Here is an 18,984-nt window from a genome sequence, read left to right as displayed (position 1 = left end):
AAAAAAAAAAAAGAGGTACTGTATCAGAAAAAGAAGAAAGAAGAAGAAAAAAAAGAAAAACACACACCAACCACCGTAGCATGAACAAGAAATAACTAATAAGACGAGAAAAACAAAACAAAACACAAAAACAAAAAACGTAGCTGCAGAGGGTGTTCCTGGGGGGTATGATTGTTCGCCGAAGTAACCCACCGTTGTCGGAGAAGAAAGAAGAAGCCGAAGCAAGATCGAAGGAGTTCCTGGGGGTACGATTGGTCGCCTGGTTCTTCCTTCTCAAAACCCTTGACTCAAAATTCCAAAACCTCGGTGAGAATCGTGTTTTGGTTTTTTTGGTGGGGTACTTTAGTTGTTAGAAGTTGATCTCATGCATCTCAAGTGCATTCAAGACCATACACCTACCAATCAAAAATCGATATTTGGAATCTATCTTAAGTAGTTTTAAAAAGTATTAAATTCTAAAATGTTCATAAGGTGCCCGCTTTGTGTATAAGGCGTCGCCTTAGACGCCTTATCTTACATGATGAGGTTGCCTTACATGATGTCTGTAATGCGTGCTACTGCCTTACGGCCTGTGGACCGCATCAGCGCCTTGCTAGCGCCTTACCATCGCCTTAATAACTATGAAACTATGCATCCTAGAGTCCAAGAATGACCCACATGCATGCCCAAGGTGAAAACACCACACACATTAGAATTCCAAAGGTGCCCCACAACATAAAAGATTATCGAAGGTGACATGTAATACTCACCAAACTTGCCATGAAACCCCAAAAACGAGAAATGGAGCGCAATGGTAGCAACCTCAAGAATGTGGCCTATATTGAGAGGGGGGGGGGGAAGTCTTTGTCAGAAGCCAAACATGCATCTTTTTCAGAATTTTGGGAAGCCAACATTAGTTAGTGAATAACATGAAAGCAAAATGATGCAATACAAAGAACAATAAAATAAATAATAGTTACTTTTAAATCAGGAGAGAACTCAAATTCAACCCCTTTCTCCTTTGCTTCTTCAACCTATCACAAACGAATAATACACATAACAAATAAACAAAAAGGTGTAAAGTAAACAACAACTACATTTACCAGAAGCAACAGATTCCAAATAATAAAATAATAAATCAATAATTATAAAAAATTTCAACTCTATCCGTGCAAATATTGAAATAGAAGTGCACGAACATATAGGTACATTCAATTAATCTGGTTGAACCGCAAATTGTCAGTAGTTCAATTGTTTGGCATCATCCTAGTGGCTATGGCTGCAAGTCCGGTGAATGGGTGAAGAAGTACAAATCAAACATGCGAACATGCAAAAAATCCCAATAAATAATAATTTAATTCCATTTCAAATAATGATGGTAGCAAATGAAACCCAGCAACAAACCACTTTAACAGCCTAGGACAATTAAAACTGGGGACCAAATGGGCAAAAAAGTTTGTCCAACAGTTAAGTTTGCAAGATTATTATAGCTTTGTTAATGGATCTGGTACAATAGTGCACATACTAGTTTGCTTTCACGGAATCCATTCCATTTCGTACATTATCAGGTACATTGCTTCAAAATTAAATAACTATAATAGACACACACTGCAAATTGAGTGGTAGTTATATCTAACACAAAATTACTTTGAAACAAAGAAAACTATGTCAAACTAAAATCATAGACACGGGTTTAGCTAATTTCACTGGAGAATTTTTTATTTTTAGGAACTGATTTTACAAGAAGACAGGCAGCTTGTATCAAGGCTCAACTGTCAGATTAGTGTCCAACTACGAGCCTTATCCACCGATCCACATCTATTTTCATAAATGTGGCTTGGATTTAATTTGAAAACATTGACAGTCAGACCCACGTCCATTCTCAATCACTAGTCATTACTCTTATCAAAAGACTCCAGTAATCCTGTCAGTGGAAAATTTGTTGATACCACAACCCCCCGGAGGCGGGGTCTCACACATAATCTCAAAGAAACGAATCTAAAATTTATAACATTTCCAGTTTTACTTATCATAAAATATAACAGATCTACAGACTTATAAAACATGTACCTTTTTGTCATCATAGAGACGTCGTGCATGAAGCATGCCAAGCATAAGTATAGTAGCAACAGTTGCACTAGGCACCAGAAAAGAACTACCACCTGAAAACAAATTAGATGGTGATGACTTGTCTCACTGAATTAGGAAAAAATTACAAACATTCTAATAATAACAAGATTGCTACAGTTCAATTAGAATATAACGATTGTGAGCTAAGGAGCACAAACAACCCAAAATAAATAGCATGATATCATATAACAATGGAAAAAATTCAACAAGAAGTACCCGAATAGAGAGATAAAGTAAATTTACTCTGGAATACCAGAAGAAGATATAGATGAGAAAACAAAGACGCATAATGGGGTTTTTAATTGTACACATATAAAACATTTCACGGAAGAAGAAGCTGACCTTCGGAATTGCCGGTTCCGCCACTGACGGATGCTCTGGTTTGGAGGTTTCTCGCGAAGGAAGCGAAACGAAGACGACGATAAAGAGGATGACGGAGATGTAAATGCGCAGGAAAGACTGGCCATTTTTTAGTATTCATAAACGTCATTCTTCTGAACTCCCAAGTTTGAACTTTGGAGTTATTTCAAATTGCAGACACGCAAGATGGATGATAGCTTCTAAAGTGCTAATGGCAGATGCGATGAGCCGATGACAAATAGGGTTTTGACCTATCCCAATCCCAAAAATAAAAATAAAAATTGACTTTAGGGTTTAAGCGAAAAGCGCGGTCTTTTGCACATAATTGGTCGGAAATTAAAGAAGAGCGCTTCGCTACTCTTTCTTACGCTATGTTTCCCTACTATTTAGATAGTGTTTCAGTTCACGGTATCGGAGACTGGTACTAATCGATATCGGCCGTATCAGTCCCTAACAGGCCGATAACAGATCCGAAGAGTGTGACGTTTGGGTATGGGCCAATTTAATTTAGTTCTAATTTAACCAAAATAATGTATATAATAATGTGTAGATTACAGGTGGAGTTCAAAAGGTATTTCCTCTCTATAGCACCAGCACCAACACCAGCATTGATTGAGAAAACAACAATTGACCTCCCTGCTTTAATATCATGTTTGTTGTCGTTTCATGTAAAAGCTGTAACTATTAGTAAAATGATAGCATAAAAAATTGAAAGGCATTTCAATTAAGGCAGTTTTAAAAAAGGCGACAATGTTTAATGAGGTCTAAATTTATCAAATAGATTATCCTTATCATCATCTAACTATATTATCTTATAATAGGTCGAATTCCTTTTCAATTCAATTTTATTGCTTTAAAATAATTATTTTTTATTCTTTGAAAAGTCTGGTATAAGGAAGAATGCCTAAATCAATATGCATCCTGATTTCAACTCTCCTTACTCGTTCAACTCTCCTCACTCCCTTGGGGCCGCACCAAGTTTCTATAGTTCTCATAGGAGTTAGCGCTGATCCAACTCATATTTGTGCCCAAGGGATTAGTCAGCCAAGGGTCTCCAACTCATATTTGTGCCCAAGGGATTAGTCAGCCAAAGGTCTGGATATCCTCGTCGGCGAAAAAGAAAAGAAAAGAGAAAGAGTTTTAAGAACCATTGAAAATACCTAAAACCACCATTTATCCAAATACATATTGAAAAATAGAAGATAATCAGCCAGTGATGGCTCTTAGTGAAGGATAGTTGTTTCGATGAAAGCTTGATTAAGAGGCAGGATTTGATTAGTTTAATATTTCAAACAACAGGAGATAATTCTCTATGAGATAGCTGCTAGCCTAGATTATCTTTTTTTATTTTTGATAATGAAAAAAGGGTGCTCCATGGTAGTGATCATAGCCCCCAGGATAAGCCCTCGTACGGCAAGCAACGCTTCCACAGGACCAATGGGCGATAGTGGACATACCAAGACTCAAACCCACAACCAACCGACTCAAGCGGTGATGGGTTGAGGGCATTTTCACCACTAGGCTACCAACCCCCATTGGTTGCTAGCCTAGATTATCACTTAACAAAAGTTTAGACAGTGACGTCAATTTTTATATGTTTGATTGTACATTTTTCTGATTTTTTGATATATATATATATATATATATATAAGGTATTCTCTGGATAATTCAAATCGAAGCACCTGGATGTCCAACTTGCATTTATATGACATGACTGATCGACATGAATACTCCAATACTCCACATTTATCATATCATATCCATACATCACACTAGATAGATATAATATTCTTGAAATTATGATTCATTTTCAAGATGCTTGGTGCGTTGAAAATGGTAGACACACGAGACTCAAAATCTCATGCTAAAGAGCATGGAGGTTCGAGTCCTCTTCAAGGCATTATATTTAGAATGCTCATTGGCTTGAGGGAAAAGCAGAGTAGGAGATAAAACAAGGGGAGAATTGTGAATTTTATGTTTTTCCTCTAAATTTTCCATAATCCATAATTATCTTCTGCTGCATACACAGTACATATGGGGCATGGGTTCCATCATGCCATTCCTCAGGATCCCCTTTCCTCACTAAAGTATTAACTGCCCAGGTCTAGCAAAATTGTGAACAGTTTGAAAATGTCATCAATGCCAATAGTATCCCACGAGCGAAAATGCAGCCCATGTCAAGGCCAAGCCAAGAACCAAATTTCATATGAATCTGATGTGCCCAGAAAAGTTTCATGAAAAAAATATTACTAAGAGACAAGGAATTCAAAATATTATAAAGGTGATGCTATCAACTGGTGCATCTGTATAGCTCATGTAAACCAGGCAGGTTTCTCTCAGGATGCCTGCATAAGCATCCCACAGTTGGGTATAAATTTGATGCAAGAAAAATAAGAAAAGAACGAATACAAAATCTCGTTTCTAATTCAACCTTTGTTCCACATATCTGAATCCTACAAGGCCTGCATCTCCAAATTAGAGTGTTCACTACCATTTGCTTCGGCAGGTGCAGACTCCTGGTTCTCATTTGCTTTCATTTCTTGTACTGGAGGAGGGTTGACAATTGTCATAGGCATTACAATATTATCAGACAAACGTCCTTTCATTTCCCTGTGCTCCTGACACAACGCACACCAGTGCATGCAACAATGTACCATGCATGGGTCACAAGGTGAGTTCTGCAGAGAGTACTAGTCAGCAAACGGAAAGCAACCAGAGCTAATTTAGATATCATAGTGTTCTCTACACGTTTAGGTATTGCTTCCAGCTTTAACAAAGACAAAGCTTTGAGATAATATCAAACAGGACTTTCGGTTCACTAGATAGCATAAGAAAATGCATATGTTTTTTATCCACCATTCTTACTGAGCCATCAACAAACCAACTGTAGTAATTTCATTTACCAAATTAACAACTTATTGCGGACATCAGATCCAGAAATGATCCTGGTTCAGAAAAATTCAGCAACCAGTCTTATCAGAGACAGAGATACAGGCTTGGGAAAAAGGAATATCCATTCATTAACTAGTTTTATTAGCTATGCTTGACAATTGGGTATCTCATTTTGAGACGTCGATTAAAGGTAAGATTTCCCATCCTTCACATGGAAGTTGCACAGGTAAATGCTATCATAGTATCAAATACCTACCGAAAAACCAACAATTGTAGTTATCCCATCGGTTTAATCATGTTCATGAGTCCTTTTATCATCTATATTTGCTTAAATATTCAATGACACCTATGACTATTGTCTCTGATGAAAATATCCGATTGAGATTGTTAACCTCCCAAGCAGTTAATGTCCCCAACTCCTGTTATGATCAATGCTTCACATCTTGTGAAGATGCAATATAAAGGTACCAGCTGGTAACTACACACAGACTCATATTCAATACAGAATGTGTTCTCAATCCAATATTTGGCGTTTTAATGAGGTACAATGGAAGAACTACTAGCAACTGTGTACATAAATCTTCTGCAGCTCTTTGTGTTTATCCTTGAAGGGAAGACACATGTTCCCCACAAAGCCACTGGGAGATCCAAGTCTGTCTGAAAATGTGGCTCTGAATTGGGAAGGTGCTCATACAAAAATGTTTACATGTGAAATGCACAAAAGAAGGTAACCAGTCAAACTCATCTTTCTTACATTTACTTCATGTGTATGACTGCCTGGCAGATGAGAAATCTGCAGCATAATTTGTTCCTTTCTGTTCCCTTACATTGAGAATCTTGCACTATTTTCTAAAGGTGTGATAGGTTATAGACAACGGAGAAAGTACCAAATGGCATTGGTGTAGAACTATGAGGGATAGCCACTGTGTGGTCCATCTAGGAAGACTAGAATGCTAGATTATTCTAAGATATCAGTGCAAATCAGGAGGTAATCAGCAAGTTTATTCACTCGAGTGGCTCATCTGGCAGCAGTCATGGATTTGCTCAGAGGAATCCCTCCAGAGTATTATTGGGGTTGTGATGCAGATAATCAGAGAAAATGAGCTTATTTTAGTGAAAAATAAGTGGGTTGGGTTACATTTGAAGGGGTAATAAGTGAAATTAACCAAGATTCGAAAACTTGCAATATCTCACTGAAATTTCGAATAGTTCAGGTTTTTTTTTTTTTTTAACCGAAAAGAAATGGCATACGAAACATAAAAGTACATAATTTTCAGTCATTTTGATCATTCTGTTTCGAAATTTCTCTCATTAGGCCCAAAAAATGCACTATTGTCAAAATTTCAGTCATCTTGGTCAATTTTGTTTCAATAATTTCGACCACTTCATCCATTAGCCCCCCAAAATAGCCAAGCAAAACACATGGAAAAAAGTACACTTTTTGGCGAGATTTTGGCAAAATTTTGGTATTTCGGTGGTTCTGAAACACTGAAACGAAATGGATTCTTGAACCTTGTAATTAACTAAAGATTAGGAGTTTTAATTGTAACTTTAAATAATGGGTTTAACTATATGAAAAAAGGGGGTTGTCATCTATCTTCCGGTAGCAGAACAACAGCAGCCCGAAAGGGGGGGGGGGTTGCTTTGAAGAGATCATCCTCAAAATATTAGGAAACTTAATCTTCAACTATAATCACAGTGCATAAGTTCTGAAAGTGTTGCTAGTGGTAAGTCACAGACCAAGTTTGGTCCTCGACTTGGATCTCACAGCATGGGATTTCTTCAGGGATAGGATTCCAGAGATCAGATCCCCTAGGGGTAAGGGTTCCTTCAACCCAAACCTCAAGGGAAAAGGGACTAAATAACAAGAGTTCAAACCAACCTAGGGTTTCCAATATCGTTAACTACAGAGCAGAAACAGAATAGGGACATGAGATAAAAGAGGGGGTGGAGGGATAAAAGAGAGCAATGATGGAAAGAGAAGAAAGAAGATTGAACCAGAATGAAAGAAAAAGAAAGAGAACACCTAGAATGGAGAAAATATAAGGGAGAAAGGGCAGCAGCCATCGACCAACTTCTATGTGCAGAACACACACACAACAATTCAGCATGATGAGGAGACTCAACTCAAGGTAAAAGATTACAAGTAATCCCCAATTAAACAAACTATTAAATTACTAACAGCCCACCTTCGGATCAAAAACACCCAGATTAGGTCTGGTTTGCCTTAGTTTGGGTCCCAATTCCTTCCATCTTATGCTGTTCTTAATCTGAGTTTCAGATTCCTAATTCAAGTTGGATTCTTCCATATCTCTGAATCTGTTGGTCAAATTTAAATTATCTTTTGCAGACCCGTTATATAGGTTGATGAAAGAAATTGACCGAAAATTTATGCACATCAGATTTGTTCTGGTTGAATTATTAATTTTTTCCTAATCTGGTTCTTATTTCTTTCCCAGATCCTGTCGCCAGTTGATCTGCCACTGGATCTCGCAGGTTTGGGATTAGCACTGCATCATGTTGACACTTGGCAGTCATTGATGGGCCCAAACCATTTGTAAATAGCAACCCAGTGTACAAGGCTCCGCTACTGCAGGGTCTGGGAGGGGCTCCAAACCATTTGTACGAAAGATAATTTCTTGACAGGCATCACTTCCATTAGGGTTTGCAAAGCACAATTTCTATGGGTTGTAGCTGGGGACCAAGAGCCTTCTAGGGTTGGATGTTTGTTTAATAAGTGCACAAGATGGCACAGTGGTAGTAGGAAAAACTCGAGGCCAATGAGGAAGGAGATTTTACTAGACTGGAGCTGGCATTCTCTTCACCATGGGATGGATTGTGTTAGGGATAAGTTCACCTAGTTGATGCAGGACTGAAGGTGTTCTCACATAGGAAGAATAAGGAGCAAACCAATATAAGGGTCCCAGACTAGAACCTGGCTCATATAGCATGCCACAGCTCTGGTTCTGGTCCTTGATTGATCCAGCCATAGGTCAGGGCTGTGTAAGGCATGGTAACTTCTCGTGTGGGCCCTAGTGAAGATTGCATGCGTGGAATGAAGATTACGCTACTGGAATAATCTCTTAGCAGTGCTAGTATCTTAAGTTTCTAATTTTGTAATCAGATAATTAGTGGTTAAGTTATTAGCTAAGTAACTATTTTTATTTATTTCTATGTAGTAGCTTTGGATCTCATTCTAGAAGATCACAATTAGTTTTGGAAGCCAAGTAACCCTTCCCCGTGCATAACAGGTTACTAGTCTGTATTGGGTTGATTGCTATTAAAAATAAGTGAAGGGGCATGTACCCCATGATTTTGGATGAACAACGTTATGCTCTTTTGTGAGTTTTGCTGCTGTGGTGATTCAGTTGCAGGCCAATGGTGATGATTCCTAAGGTTGGTTGATGATGAAGCTGACCTAGGCATGGTGGTGATACCAAGTCATATCCCCTCTATTTTTCTTTCATCTTCTCTCTTTCTCTTTCTTATTTCTCCCTACTGTACTGTTGATTTCCAGCAACTTCTCGCCTTTCTATCGTGGCCACCAATACTCTTTTATGTCCTTTCTTATATCTGTCACATCTTCCTACTGTATTGTTGATTTCCAGCAACTTCTCTCCTTTCTATCATAGCCATCAATAGGTAACTTCTACCCTATTTTATGTCCTTTCTTATATCTATCACATCTTCCTACTGTACTCTCTGTCTCTGCAGGATATTCTCAGTTTTTCTCCTTCCTACGATTTCTGGATTAGTCTTTCTTCTATCAGTATATTTTTCATATTGTTTCTCTTAATCTAACCATTTGATAGGCTTCAAATTTTGATATTATCTTCCCTTCCCTCCTTGCTACCTTCGAGCAGAATTGGGTAGGTATCTGTTTAGTAGATTGTGAGTTAGTTCTTTGTTCTTTGACTTACTAATCATGTCTTCTATTAGTTTTGATTTCCGTTCGGGCTAGTTTCTCCAAATCCAACTGTTGGTTCGCCTTGAAGTTTTAAACACTTAGCCAGCCCATTAGGACCTCCATTCGATCCAGGTTTCAGCCCCATCTGCTAAGGTACTTGAGAGATACTATTCTGTCCATATTCTACCCTATATTCTCAATATTGTCTCACTGTTATTCTGTGTTTCTGGTGTAGTCTTTTCGGCCTAGTAAACCTCATCAAACATTATAATGAGAGTACTTGAGAGATACTATTCTGTCCATATTCTGCTCTATATTCTCAATATTGTCTCACTGTTATTCTGTGTTTCTGGTGTAGTCTTTTCGGCCTAGTAAACCTCATCAAACGTTATAATTGAGGACTCATCCAATGTTGGCAGGATGGAGAGATGGGAAACCATGGAGATTCTCACATCTTGTAGGACAAGCATCGCGTGTTGCTTGCACCATGAAAATCTTATTCAAACATAAGAATCAGGGGTGTCAATTAGGAGGCCAAACCAAACAAAAAACACCAAAACAGGACAGACAGAAATTGTGCTATGGGCTCGGTCAGCCCAACCAAAACCGGCCGATAGACACCCCCTAGTAAAAGCCAATCAACTAATAACTTCACAGCCAATTGGAAAGGTAAGAAGTTGTGAAACCAGGATTTGTAGTGGGTTTGCTGATGAGCACATTTATGTGTGAAATCTAGGGTAATAAAACATGCATTTTATATATTTAAAATGGAGCTACCTTGGGTTTTACTCTCTTTTTGAAGGTTTTGTATTTTAAAGACTTTAAGCATTATCGAGCGTCATATACTCATATCTCTCCAACAACAACTACCTAGTGTAGTTGGTGAGCTATGGTGTGTAAAATTCCCTTGCTCACCAGGAGGTCTCAAGTTCGAATCTCATGGTTGTTTTTTTTTGGAGAATTTTATTGAAGATTTCCTACTTTTCACTCACTTAAAGCACTAAGGGCATGGAGGGGATTTCCACATCAAATTAGAAGTAAGGAAAATCGTGGGAGGGGTTTCCTATGCAAGAAGAGAAAAAAAAAAAAAATGAAAGAAAAAAAAAGGGGAAATAAATCTTGTCCAAGTCTTCTCTCTCCTCCACATCATCACCAAAAGATTGTCCAAATCACACAAAGCAAGAAGGAAAATCGTCCTTGGAGGGAGAAAAAGAAGAGACAAATAAATTTAAAAAAAAAAAGGAAAGAAAATAAGCAAAAAAAAATCATAGGAAATTTCTCCAAGTTTATTTCTCTCTTCTCTCTCCTCTCTCCTCTCTCCTCTCTCCTCCACCTTAGCACTTTTGGTCTCAAAAGATCTCACTACCAATTATGGGTTTCTCCCTTTTAGGAAAGAGAAATTTGTTACCCTACCTCTCCATTCCCTATAAATACAACTCATGTAAGAGGAGGGGGGACAATTCATTCTTCTTCTAGGGTTTTTTTTTAGTTGCTCTATCTCTTTCTCTAGCTCTAATTCTAGGTTTATGCTTTAAACACTTTTGTAAGTTCTTTTTATTCAATTAATGCAAGCACTTTTGTTTTTGATTTAGTCTTTTATTTTTATTGTTTAAGCAATTCAAATTGTAATTTTCAAGTTCTAGTTCTAGGCTTAGTTTTAGGGGACAAGAACAAGCAATGAAGCATGTCTTTCAAGTTCAATTTATTTTTTCTTCAGATTTTTTTTCTCTAGTACTAGAAATTTCAGATTTAGTTTATTCCAGATCTGGTTTTTAGTACTGGTAGTATCTCAAATCGATCAAGTTTTTAGTTCAAGGGTTGAAATTCAAGTAAGTAGGCTCCTTCAGTAGTCTTCTCTCCCCCCTCTCATTCCCTCTTCTGACTACCCTTTCTTTCTTAATTTAGGATTTTAATTTCAGTCGTTACATTATTGCTATCCCTTTCCCCCAAGGTTCATGGCTAGTGTATGTGTTGGCTTTGCCCCTCCTAGCCATAGAACCATCAATTTATTGCTTTTATTTTAATTGTCTCCCTTTCCCAAAAGCCAAGTAGAGTAACCCTTGTAAAAGTGACTCTCTAGTCAAGTAGGGAATCTCATATTATGATGCATCCCTCGGACTAAGTAGAAAAACCTACTTGTGAGTCTCTCTCTAGCTTTATCCCCTTTCTTTTACTTTATTTTTATTTCAGCATTTGTTTTCCTTTATTGTTTTTTTTAATTGTGTGGGTTGATTATTTTCAGTTATTTATTTATTTAATTTAATTGCATGGCTTGCGTCTTTAAATTCTTAGATGACGAATGGTTAGGACGTTATTTTAGATACATATGTTTAGGACGGTATAGATCACAACCATTAATCAGTTCACTTTCGCATTATTAAAAGAAAAAAAAAATAAAGTGGTTGCTCTCCCTGTGTTCGACCCATAGCTACACTGATCCGTACGCTTGCGGTTACATTTTAAAATCTCAAACACTTGCCATCCGCTATAGATCTCTTATATTCCTTAAATTTTCTTTTTGTATTTTACTTGGTTCAGGTGACTTTCTTTGATGTGCTTTCAAATGTACATTATTCTGATTCTTTGTAATAAACTCTGTTATTCATTAAAAATAGAAAAGGAACAATCACTGTCGAATGATCTTGAAACAGTCCCAAGATTCCATAGTTATCAAAGAATGCAAAGTAACAACCAACATTCCATCAAATAATAAACACCAACATGAGCATGCTCCTACACTACATCAACAGGCCTCATAAATATTCAAGGCCTTTAAGAAAATAAGTGGAGCTCACCTTGAGATGATATTTCTTCTGTAATGATTGTCGGAAAAGACCAGTGTAGATGCCACACATCCACCAAGAAAACATCAAACCCTCACAAATGAGAAATGACGTCCTTGGATCAATACCATGGAAGATTGCTGTTGCTGCAGCTAGTGCAATGCCACCTTCAACACAAATGGCATGAGAAACGCATGGCTGTGTCCAGGGGATATCTTCTCTCAGGCTTTCCACATTACGCCCAAACAACACACAAGGGCAAAAAAGTCCAGTCCAGCCTGTAGAAAGGAAGCACAAGGTAAAACAGGTTTCTAAGTTAATGAAGGAATGGTATAAGGATCCAAATTTACTGCAGAAGAGAAACTTCATTGAAGAGAGAAAGGAGTTTAACTTGAAAAATGAAATCATACGATGACACTATTGGTTTTTTGGTTTTTCTGTGTGCTGAAAAATAATATTTATAGTATATCAAAACTAACTCTGATGCAATACAGATGAAAGTGTGGAACTCAAAAATATACTAAAAAATATATCTGCTTGTAGAAACCACAGAAACTGCCAATCCTGAGTACCAAGATAAAAAATTAACTAGAATCCACAGCAACAGAATTAGATAAACCAGCATTTCAATTGACAAAAAAAAAAAGATTACAATTATGCGGAATAGAGTGAGATCAAATGATTTGCCTTTGTTGAGGAGGTAGCACATGATGACTCCCTACTTCCTTCCCCCTCTCAGTAATCAAACAATTTCCTTCCATTGAGTGTGACAAGAAAAATGTAAAAAAGCAAAAAGTTCAGAACAAGGGCGGGGGGAACAAAAAAAACTGAAAACAAAAAAGTTACCTATAAGTTCCTTATCTTCGTATGAAGAAAGTATATCAATTAGAATTGGTTATCACTACTTCTCAACCTCTTAAACCCTCCACAATTGGATAGAAAAAAATAAACAAGTCCTCTGGTTTTGCAGCCACCCTTGTGCTGGTTCAGCCTTTTTTTGATGCTCTACAATTCCTTTACTGTCAAATGCACCAGTCAGTAGCAGTTGTAAAAGTTCAGCCAATGTTACCCAGGTCTCCCACAATTTGGATCCCGAAATAGTTTTTGCCAGATCTTGAAAACCTCCACAAGCCTTGTGGGGATTCACCCACTTTATAACAAAACCGAAGACCCTGCACTTCTATGGGGAAGAAGAAAGGCACAACAACTGGTCAAAGCTATTAAACATATAATCAGGCAACCTAATCATCTTTGTTAGTCTACCATGTTATAAAATTATGGAAGAGTTGTGCAAGATTGAGAGTCAAATGCTACATTTACTCCCAAAAGTTTGGTTACATACCCACGTCACTTCCACTTCAATAACCACACATCACTTCCAATCTAAGGCCAAGTCCCACTATCCTCTAGAAGCCTCAACAAATCCCTTATAGAGGAAATCATGCAGCAGTTTTTCTAGTTCTAATGTCAATGGAAACAAATTTATTTCACAAGGCAGAAAGGATGAACATTTGGCATCGATACCTTGATAAGAGTAAGTTTTCCGCCTTTTTACAAGTAGGCTGTGTTCACAGAAGCCAACTTCTATTAAATTTTCTCAACCCCCATTGTCAAATAGAGGTTTTCTTAAGGGATAGGACAATGAGAGAACGATATATTCTGAAGGGAGGAAGTCCTAGGTCATCCAGGTCTCTTCAGTTCCTCCTCGGCTTAGGACTTGGTCAGATCAAGTGGTCCCTTATCTCCTTGGTGCAAGATTGTTTGGTTCAAAGGTCACATCCTCTGTCATAGCTTCATAGTTTGGCGAGCTCTTTCTAACTACCTCCCCATGTATCCCATCCTCATCTACAAGCAGATTTAGGTCTCCGCCTCTTGCTCCCTTTGTTGAAATGGCTTAGAAGATATTGACCACCTCTTCTTCTCTTGCCCCTTCTCCTCCACTGTTTGAAAGAGAGTCCTCAACACCTACTGGCCTACCAAGAGAAAATTCTTGCCCTTCAAAGAGAGTGGATCTTAGTGGATATGACTTTTGCAGGGAGCTTTGTTTGTGATATTGCTGGCAAGCTTGCGTTCTGTGCCTCCATCAATCACATTTGGATGGAACGCAATCTTCAAGGATGGACATTTAACTCCTGATCCTTTGATAAGAATTGGAATGCCATCTACTTTGGTATTAATTCTAAGCTAGCCATGATCCCCCCAACCTATTGTAAGGGATTTCCTAAGGACCATGCTCATTGTTGTGTCTTAGGGTCTGCCCCTATACCTCTTGCAGCCTGCTGCCCCAGATGGATTTTGCTGCTTTGTTTAGTTTGTTGCTTGTTTTGTTTTCTTCCCCCTTGGGGCCCTTGTATATTTCTTCTTTGGGAATGAATTTATTATTCACCCAAACAAAAACAACTACCAAAAAACATACTGGCACACACCTTACATATATTAAATCATGCTGAGAAGCTATATAATTTAAGTACTGTTCATGAATTGAACATAAGTAGTTCTTATCCCCTCTCCAAGTAAAAAGTCACCCAAGCGCATCTTTACTACCTGTTAAACAAATGCCATTTCCAAACACTTCCTTTGCTCATCAAAAAATAAAGTTGAAACGCAAGGATCCGCGTTTGTTGTATGGCACTGATTCCAAGTAATCTCTAAAATGATTCCATATGAGTAAGATTTCCACCTTATATTTCAAAACATCATCATCCACCTGAGAATCTAAAAAGGAAATTAATTTGGCATCTGAATTGCCACTATGAGGAAAAAAATGCATGTGTGACCCAAGGATTAAAGTATCGGTATCGATCGCTGTATCGGTCGGCCAAAATTAAGATACGTATCGGAGGGTATCGTATCGTATCGGAGATACATTAAGATACGCTAAAGATACACACATAAATGGATAGGAAACATTTTTTTAAACACTTTTGCATAAAGAATTTGTTAAAAAAAACTATTGATAACATGTATTATGCATAAACACTAAATTGAGGGTATCGTACTAAGAATTCAAGGTCTGTAGTTATCCCATAAATGTAAAATCCTTGTTCCCAACCTTGATTTCCACTTTAGTTAGAGAGAAATATGGCTAACAGCAACTTTGGAACAAAAACCCTTCAAAAAATCGTTTTTTTTTTCTGAAAAATTACCCATATTGGCCATTATATGACCGTAGCGCCGATACGTATTGATACTCACCGATACGTACCGATATATATCGATACTCACCGATACGTGCTGATATATACCGATACGTACCGATCGATACATACCGATACGTACCGATCGATACATACCGATGCTCACCGATACGTACCAATACATACCGAAACGTACATTTTACCTCAATTTTATATTTTTCATAGATTCGTATCGAGGCATGTCGTATCGTATCGGTGTGTATTAGTGGTGTATTGATGCATATCGGTATGTATTATAGGATATATATCGATACGAAATGATTTAAAAAATTCAATGTATCGTATCGGTGTGTATCGTATCGGCCGACTAAATTTAAGATACGTATCGGAAGGTATCGTATCGGTATCGGAGATACTTAAAACCATGCATGTGTCTATGTATGAGAGAGAGAGAGAGAGAGAGAGAGATTTTCCCATCTCATTCTCTTGTTTTAAAATGTTAGAGAAATGCAACTATAAGGGTTCTGGTGCAGGTTTAACAAGAATTCGGATTGAGTGTGCCAAAAGAGAAAATTCTACAGTGGATTCAACCCAGTTCAGAAATCCTTTTTCCTTGATCCAAAACTGATTTCCAAAAAGTCATCCTGGAAAAAGGCTGCTCTATTAGAGGAAGTACCATTAGTTCAAGATGCAATAAATCCCAACTCAACAACTAATGTGAAGATGTTATACTTAAACCACGAAAGTAAGATTCATGGAATTAATTCAATGTTTAATCAGAAATCAAACTTTGTCTTGCACATTAACAAGGTTCAGGTATTAATGAGGTCTATCAAGTAAATGGTTGCCAAACCAACAGTATAGGCTCAATTATTAATTTACATTGTCATATTTTTGTGCGTGAGCTAGTCAAAATCAGTGCCAGGTGTTATCTACGAAAACTATCTTCATAAGTACAGCCAAGTATTATCGACAGTATGTTGTCAGACTGAACTTGGATTACATTATCCAGATGATAAATTTGAAAAACTGTCATCTGCATTTATTTCGGAGGAGGGGGGGGGTTGAAGGGAGGGAAGTAATGGTTGTATATATAACTTCAATGTTTGTGATATATAACTTCACTAAATTTTCCAAACATATCACACACCAATTACTAGAAATGGGTTGTACCTCATTGCATGAATTAACATTTATAATTTGAAACAGAAAGAAAAACGAAATATGTCAATTAGAGAGAAGAAAAGAATGAATCCATAAGGATTAATGTCAACTGAAGCAAGGTAAAAAGGGAGGGGACACTTACAACTCTCTGTATCCTCAGCACAGTTAAATATCCCAGTTGTCCAAGGTTCATCTGCTGGAGGCTCATAGCTCTCGGGAAGGGGCTGACCACACTCACTGCACCTGTGAACATTCAACTGCTCGATAACACAAGCAATCAGAAATTACATTGAGGGCCTTCTGGAAGAAACTTAACATAGTACCCCCATTTGAAAATATCTGAAACATGATATGTACCCTCCAGTTACGTGAAGGAATCGTATTATTACGTCGAGAAGTTGATCTAACACTACTAGAAACTGCAATTTCTATCCTTCAGATAAATACATGAATCAAAAGCCCCAGAAGCAATGTGATCAGGCAGATCAAACTCATTTTCAACACCATACACCATAACTTCATAAAAGACACTGATAATTTAATTTCCCACCCGTTTACCATACTTTGAGTTGTCTACAGAGAGAATAGAGAGAGAAAAGAAAGCGAATAGAGAGAACACTCAATGCATCGAAGACTGGAAAAAAAAACTTATTACCACCGGCCACAACATAGAGTACATCAAAAGATGCGTCCAGAAATATGTTAACTAGCAAAGGAATGATGGTTTCAGGTTATAATGGCAGTCTAAAGAACAAGCTCTACAAAATTAGCGAAAACCAGCATTTACCAAAAGAAAAAAATCAACATATTACATTACACTATTCACAAATTCTTCCGGATCTGCATCAATTAACATTGATCCCCAATAACCATTCAAAATTAGAGCCACCACAAAGATTGCGAATGATAATTCGAATAGCAACTCAATGGGATCAAATCAATACAAAAAAGTTTAAGAGCAGAAAACAATGAAGGCAATAAGAATAGACCTGAGGAACCTGAATAGGCTGATTGAGCTCCCCTGGAGTAATTTCCTCCTCCACAGGAGCTTGTTCCTTCGTAAGCTTCACATAGCGAGATTGCGCAGTCCCTTCCGCCATCGGATCCAACAATGAGAATCAATTGAGGAACCCCCTGAAATTCCCACCCTGCAAAATTATACAAAACCCTTCCAAATCTGGCAAATCAATGCGTCTTTCGATTCGTATATATCAGGAGGAGTGATCTCTGCGCGCGATAACAGATCGACCCACCAATGCAACACCTAAACGGCAACCAAATACCTTTACAAATCTGGGGAGGATTCCAACAATGGCGAAAGTTTCCAGGAAGATCACTACTCCGATAACGTCAACGGATGAACACACCGTCCCCTAAAACTACTGGAAACGCTATATTTCAAGTCATTTGACATTTGGACGAGTTTCTCTAACTAGAAGACGACGTCTTGTTAGCGCGGCAGGCAGGATTCCATTATTCCTGGTTGTTACCATGACCAATCGGTCAGAGTCTAAGTATGGACTTTTATAGTATTTTGACGAAAACACCCCTACTCTACGATGGAATCATGGAAATTCTATTGTTCTGTGGTGGCCGACGGGTCACCTTATTTCTTTTCGCTGCCTCACCCTTTCCTATCTGCGTAGGGTTACATTTGTAGTTTCATTATAGAAAAATTATAGCCCACCATTCTTAGCCACATGAATACGTGATGATGATGTGGAAATACTGTGATTGGATAGAGGGGTCATGGTCTAATAATATTAAGGGCGTTATTTGGGATCAAAATCTGACACCATCCTGCTATAACTTGTTGCCAGATCATTTCATTAATAAATAAGACCGTATTGGGACCTGTTGCTGCCAAAAATACCCCGCTAGTCGAACCTACACAAACACAGACGACGGAGGCCCGGAGCTTTGTTCGGGGTTAGTCCTCCGACGCTCAAGTCAGGGTCGGCCGCACAGTTCAATAAGGGAGTAATGGTGAGGGTATCAGAACTTACCTTCCCCTTTCTTCCGTGCCTTCTTATATAGCTCTTACGGTTTAGGGTTTTCCCCCTTCTTCCCTCTTAGAGTCCCACTCGAATACGTCCAACCTTCTGGGGGGAATATTCCCCTCATGCAGACGACGTGATCCTGCGTGATTTTGCGAGCGTGCCTCGGTGATTGAGCGTGCTTGAGCGTGAGTGGTTTCTTGGAACCTTCGTCTGGCGGAGGACACGTGTCTCAGAGGCGACACGTGTCATTGCCCCCACTGAGGGGTCAGTTTGGCTATATCAGGAGCCCCCTTACTTCCACTAGGAGCTTCTTCCTGGGGGAGTAACCAACATCTTCTTCTTTGGTTGACTTGTTCCTTCGGCCTTGGCATTACTAGTGACCGAGGCTTGGGGTCGACCGAGAGAAAGACCTTCGGTCGCTTCGGATCGGCCTTACAGAGCCCCCTGCAGAAGGTGGGACCCTCGGTCAGGTCTGTTCGGCTTTGGCCGAACTCCCAACCGAAGGAGGGACCCTCGGTCAGGTCCGTTCGGCTTTACCGAGCCCCCTGCCAAAGGTGGGACCCTCGGTCAGGTCCGTTCGGCTTTACCGAGCCCCCTGTCGAAGGTGGGACCCTTGGTCAGGTCCGTTCGGC

General features: G+C 38.6%; 2 protein-coding genes across 3 annotated transcripts in view; both read right to left on the bottom strand.

Annotated features, from left to right (window-relative positions):
- LOC122087364 (phosphatidylserine decarboxylase proenzyme 1, mitochondrial) overlaps positions 1 to 2,821 on the bottom strand; it is a 12,719-nt gene extending 9,898 nt beyond the window's left edge. Inside the window, exons 1-4 of one of the 2 annotated variants that reach the window (XR_006142737.1) lie at positions 2,452 to 2,821; positions 2,050 to 2,141; positions 960 to 1,013; positions 750 to 815 (exon numbers count right to left, since the gene is read on the bottom strand). Coding sequence is in view for 1 of the 2 variants with exons in the window: in XM_042656463.1 (XP_042512397.1) it covers positions 750 to 815; positions 960 to 1,013; positions 2,050 to 2,141; positions 2,452 to 2,599 (360 nt within the window). In the remaining variant the exon portion in view is untranslated. The remainder of the gene's footprint in view (positions 1 to 749; positions 816 to 959; positions 1,014 to 2,049; positions 2,142 to 2,451) is intronic. The other variant, XM_042656463.1, reaches the window with a different exon arrangement.
- Positions 2,822 to 4,699: 1,878 nt separating this feature from the next.
- Positions 4,700 to 17,847, bottom strand: LOC122087337 (cell number regulator 6-like). The gene is made up of 4 exons (XM_042656423.1): positions 17,342 to 17,847; positions 16,495 to 16,609; positions 12,064 to 12,329; positions 4,700 to 5,147 (listed from the first exon to the last, which is right to left on the bottom strand). The coding sequence occupies exons 1-4, from the start codon at positions 17,450 to 17,452 to the stop codon at positions 4,923 to 4,925; spliced, it is 717 nt and encodes a 238-aa protein (XP_042512357.1). The 5' UTR covers positions 17,453 to 17,847; the 3' UTR covers positions 4,700 to 4,922.
- Between the last annotated feature and the right edge of the window lie 1,137 nt (positions 17,848 to 18,984).

This window comes from Macadamia integrifolia, chromosome 8 (assembly GCF_013358625.1).
Source record: "Macadamia integrifolia cultivar HAES 741 chromosome 8, SCU_Mint_v3, whole genome shotgun sequence".
Classification (NCBI taxonomy): domain Eukaryota; kingdom Viridiplantae; phylum Streptophyta; class Magnoliopsida; order Proteales; family Proteaceae; genus Macadamia; species Macadamia integrifolia.
Note: the sequence above shows the minus strand (reverse complement) of the source record. Positions and strands in the feature narration are given on the sequence as shown.

What these genes read in the sequence shown, in the direction of transcription:
- LOC122087337 (XM_042656423.1), bottom strand. Translation starts at nt 17,452, where the DNA reads ATGGCGGAAGGGACTGCGCAATCTCGCTATGTGAAGCTTACGAAGGAA. An exon ending in AGCCTATTCAGGTTCCTCAG is followed by an intron (nt 16,610 to 17,341) that starts GTCTATTCTTAT and finishes GTTATCGAGCAG; the next exon opens with TTGAATGTTCACAGGTGCAG. An exon ending in AGAAGAAATATCATCTCAAG is followed by an intron (nt 5,148 to 12,063) that starts GTGAGCTCCACT and finishes TACTCTCTGCAG; the next exon opens with AACTCACCTTGTGACCCATG.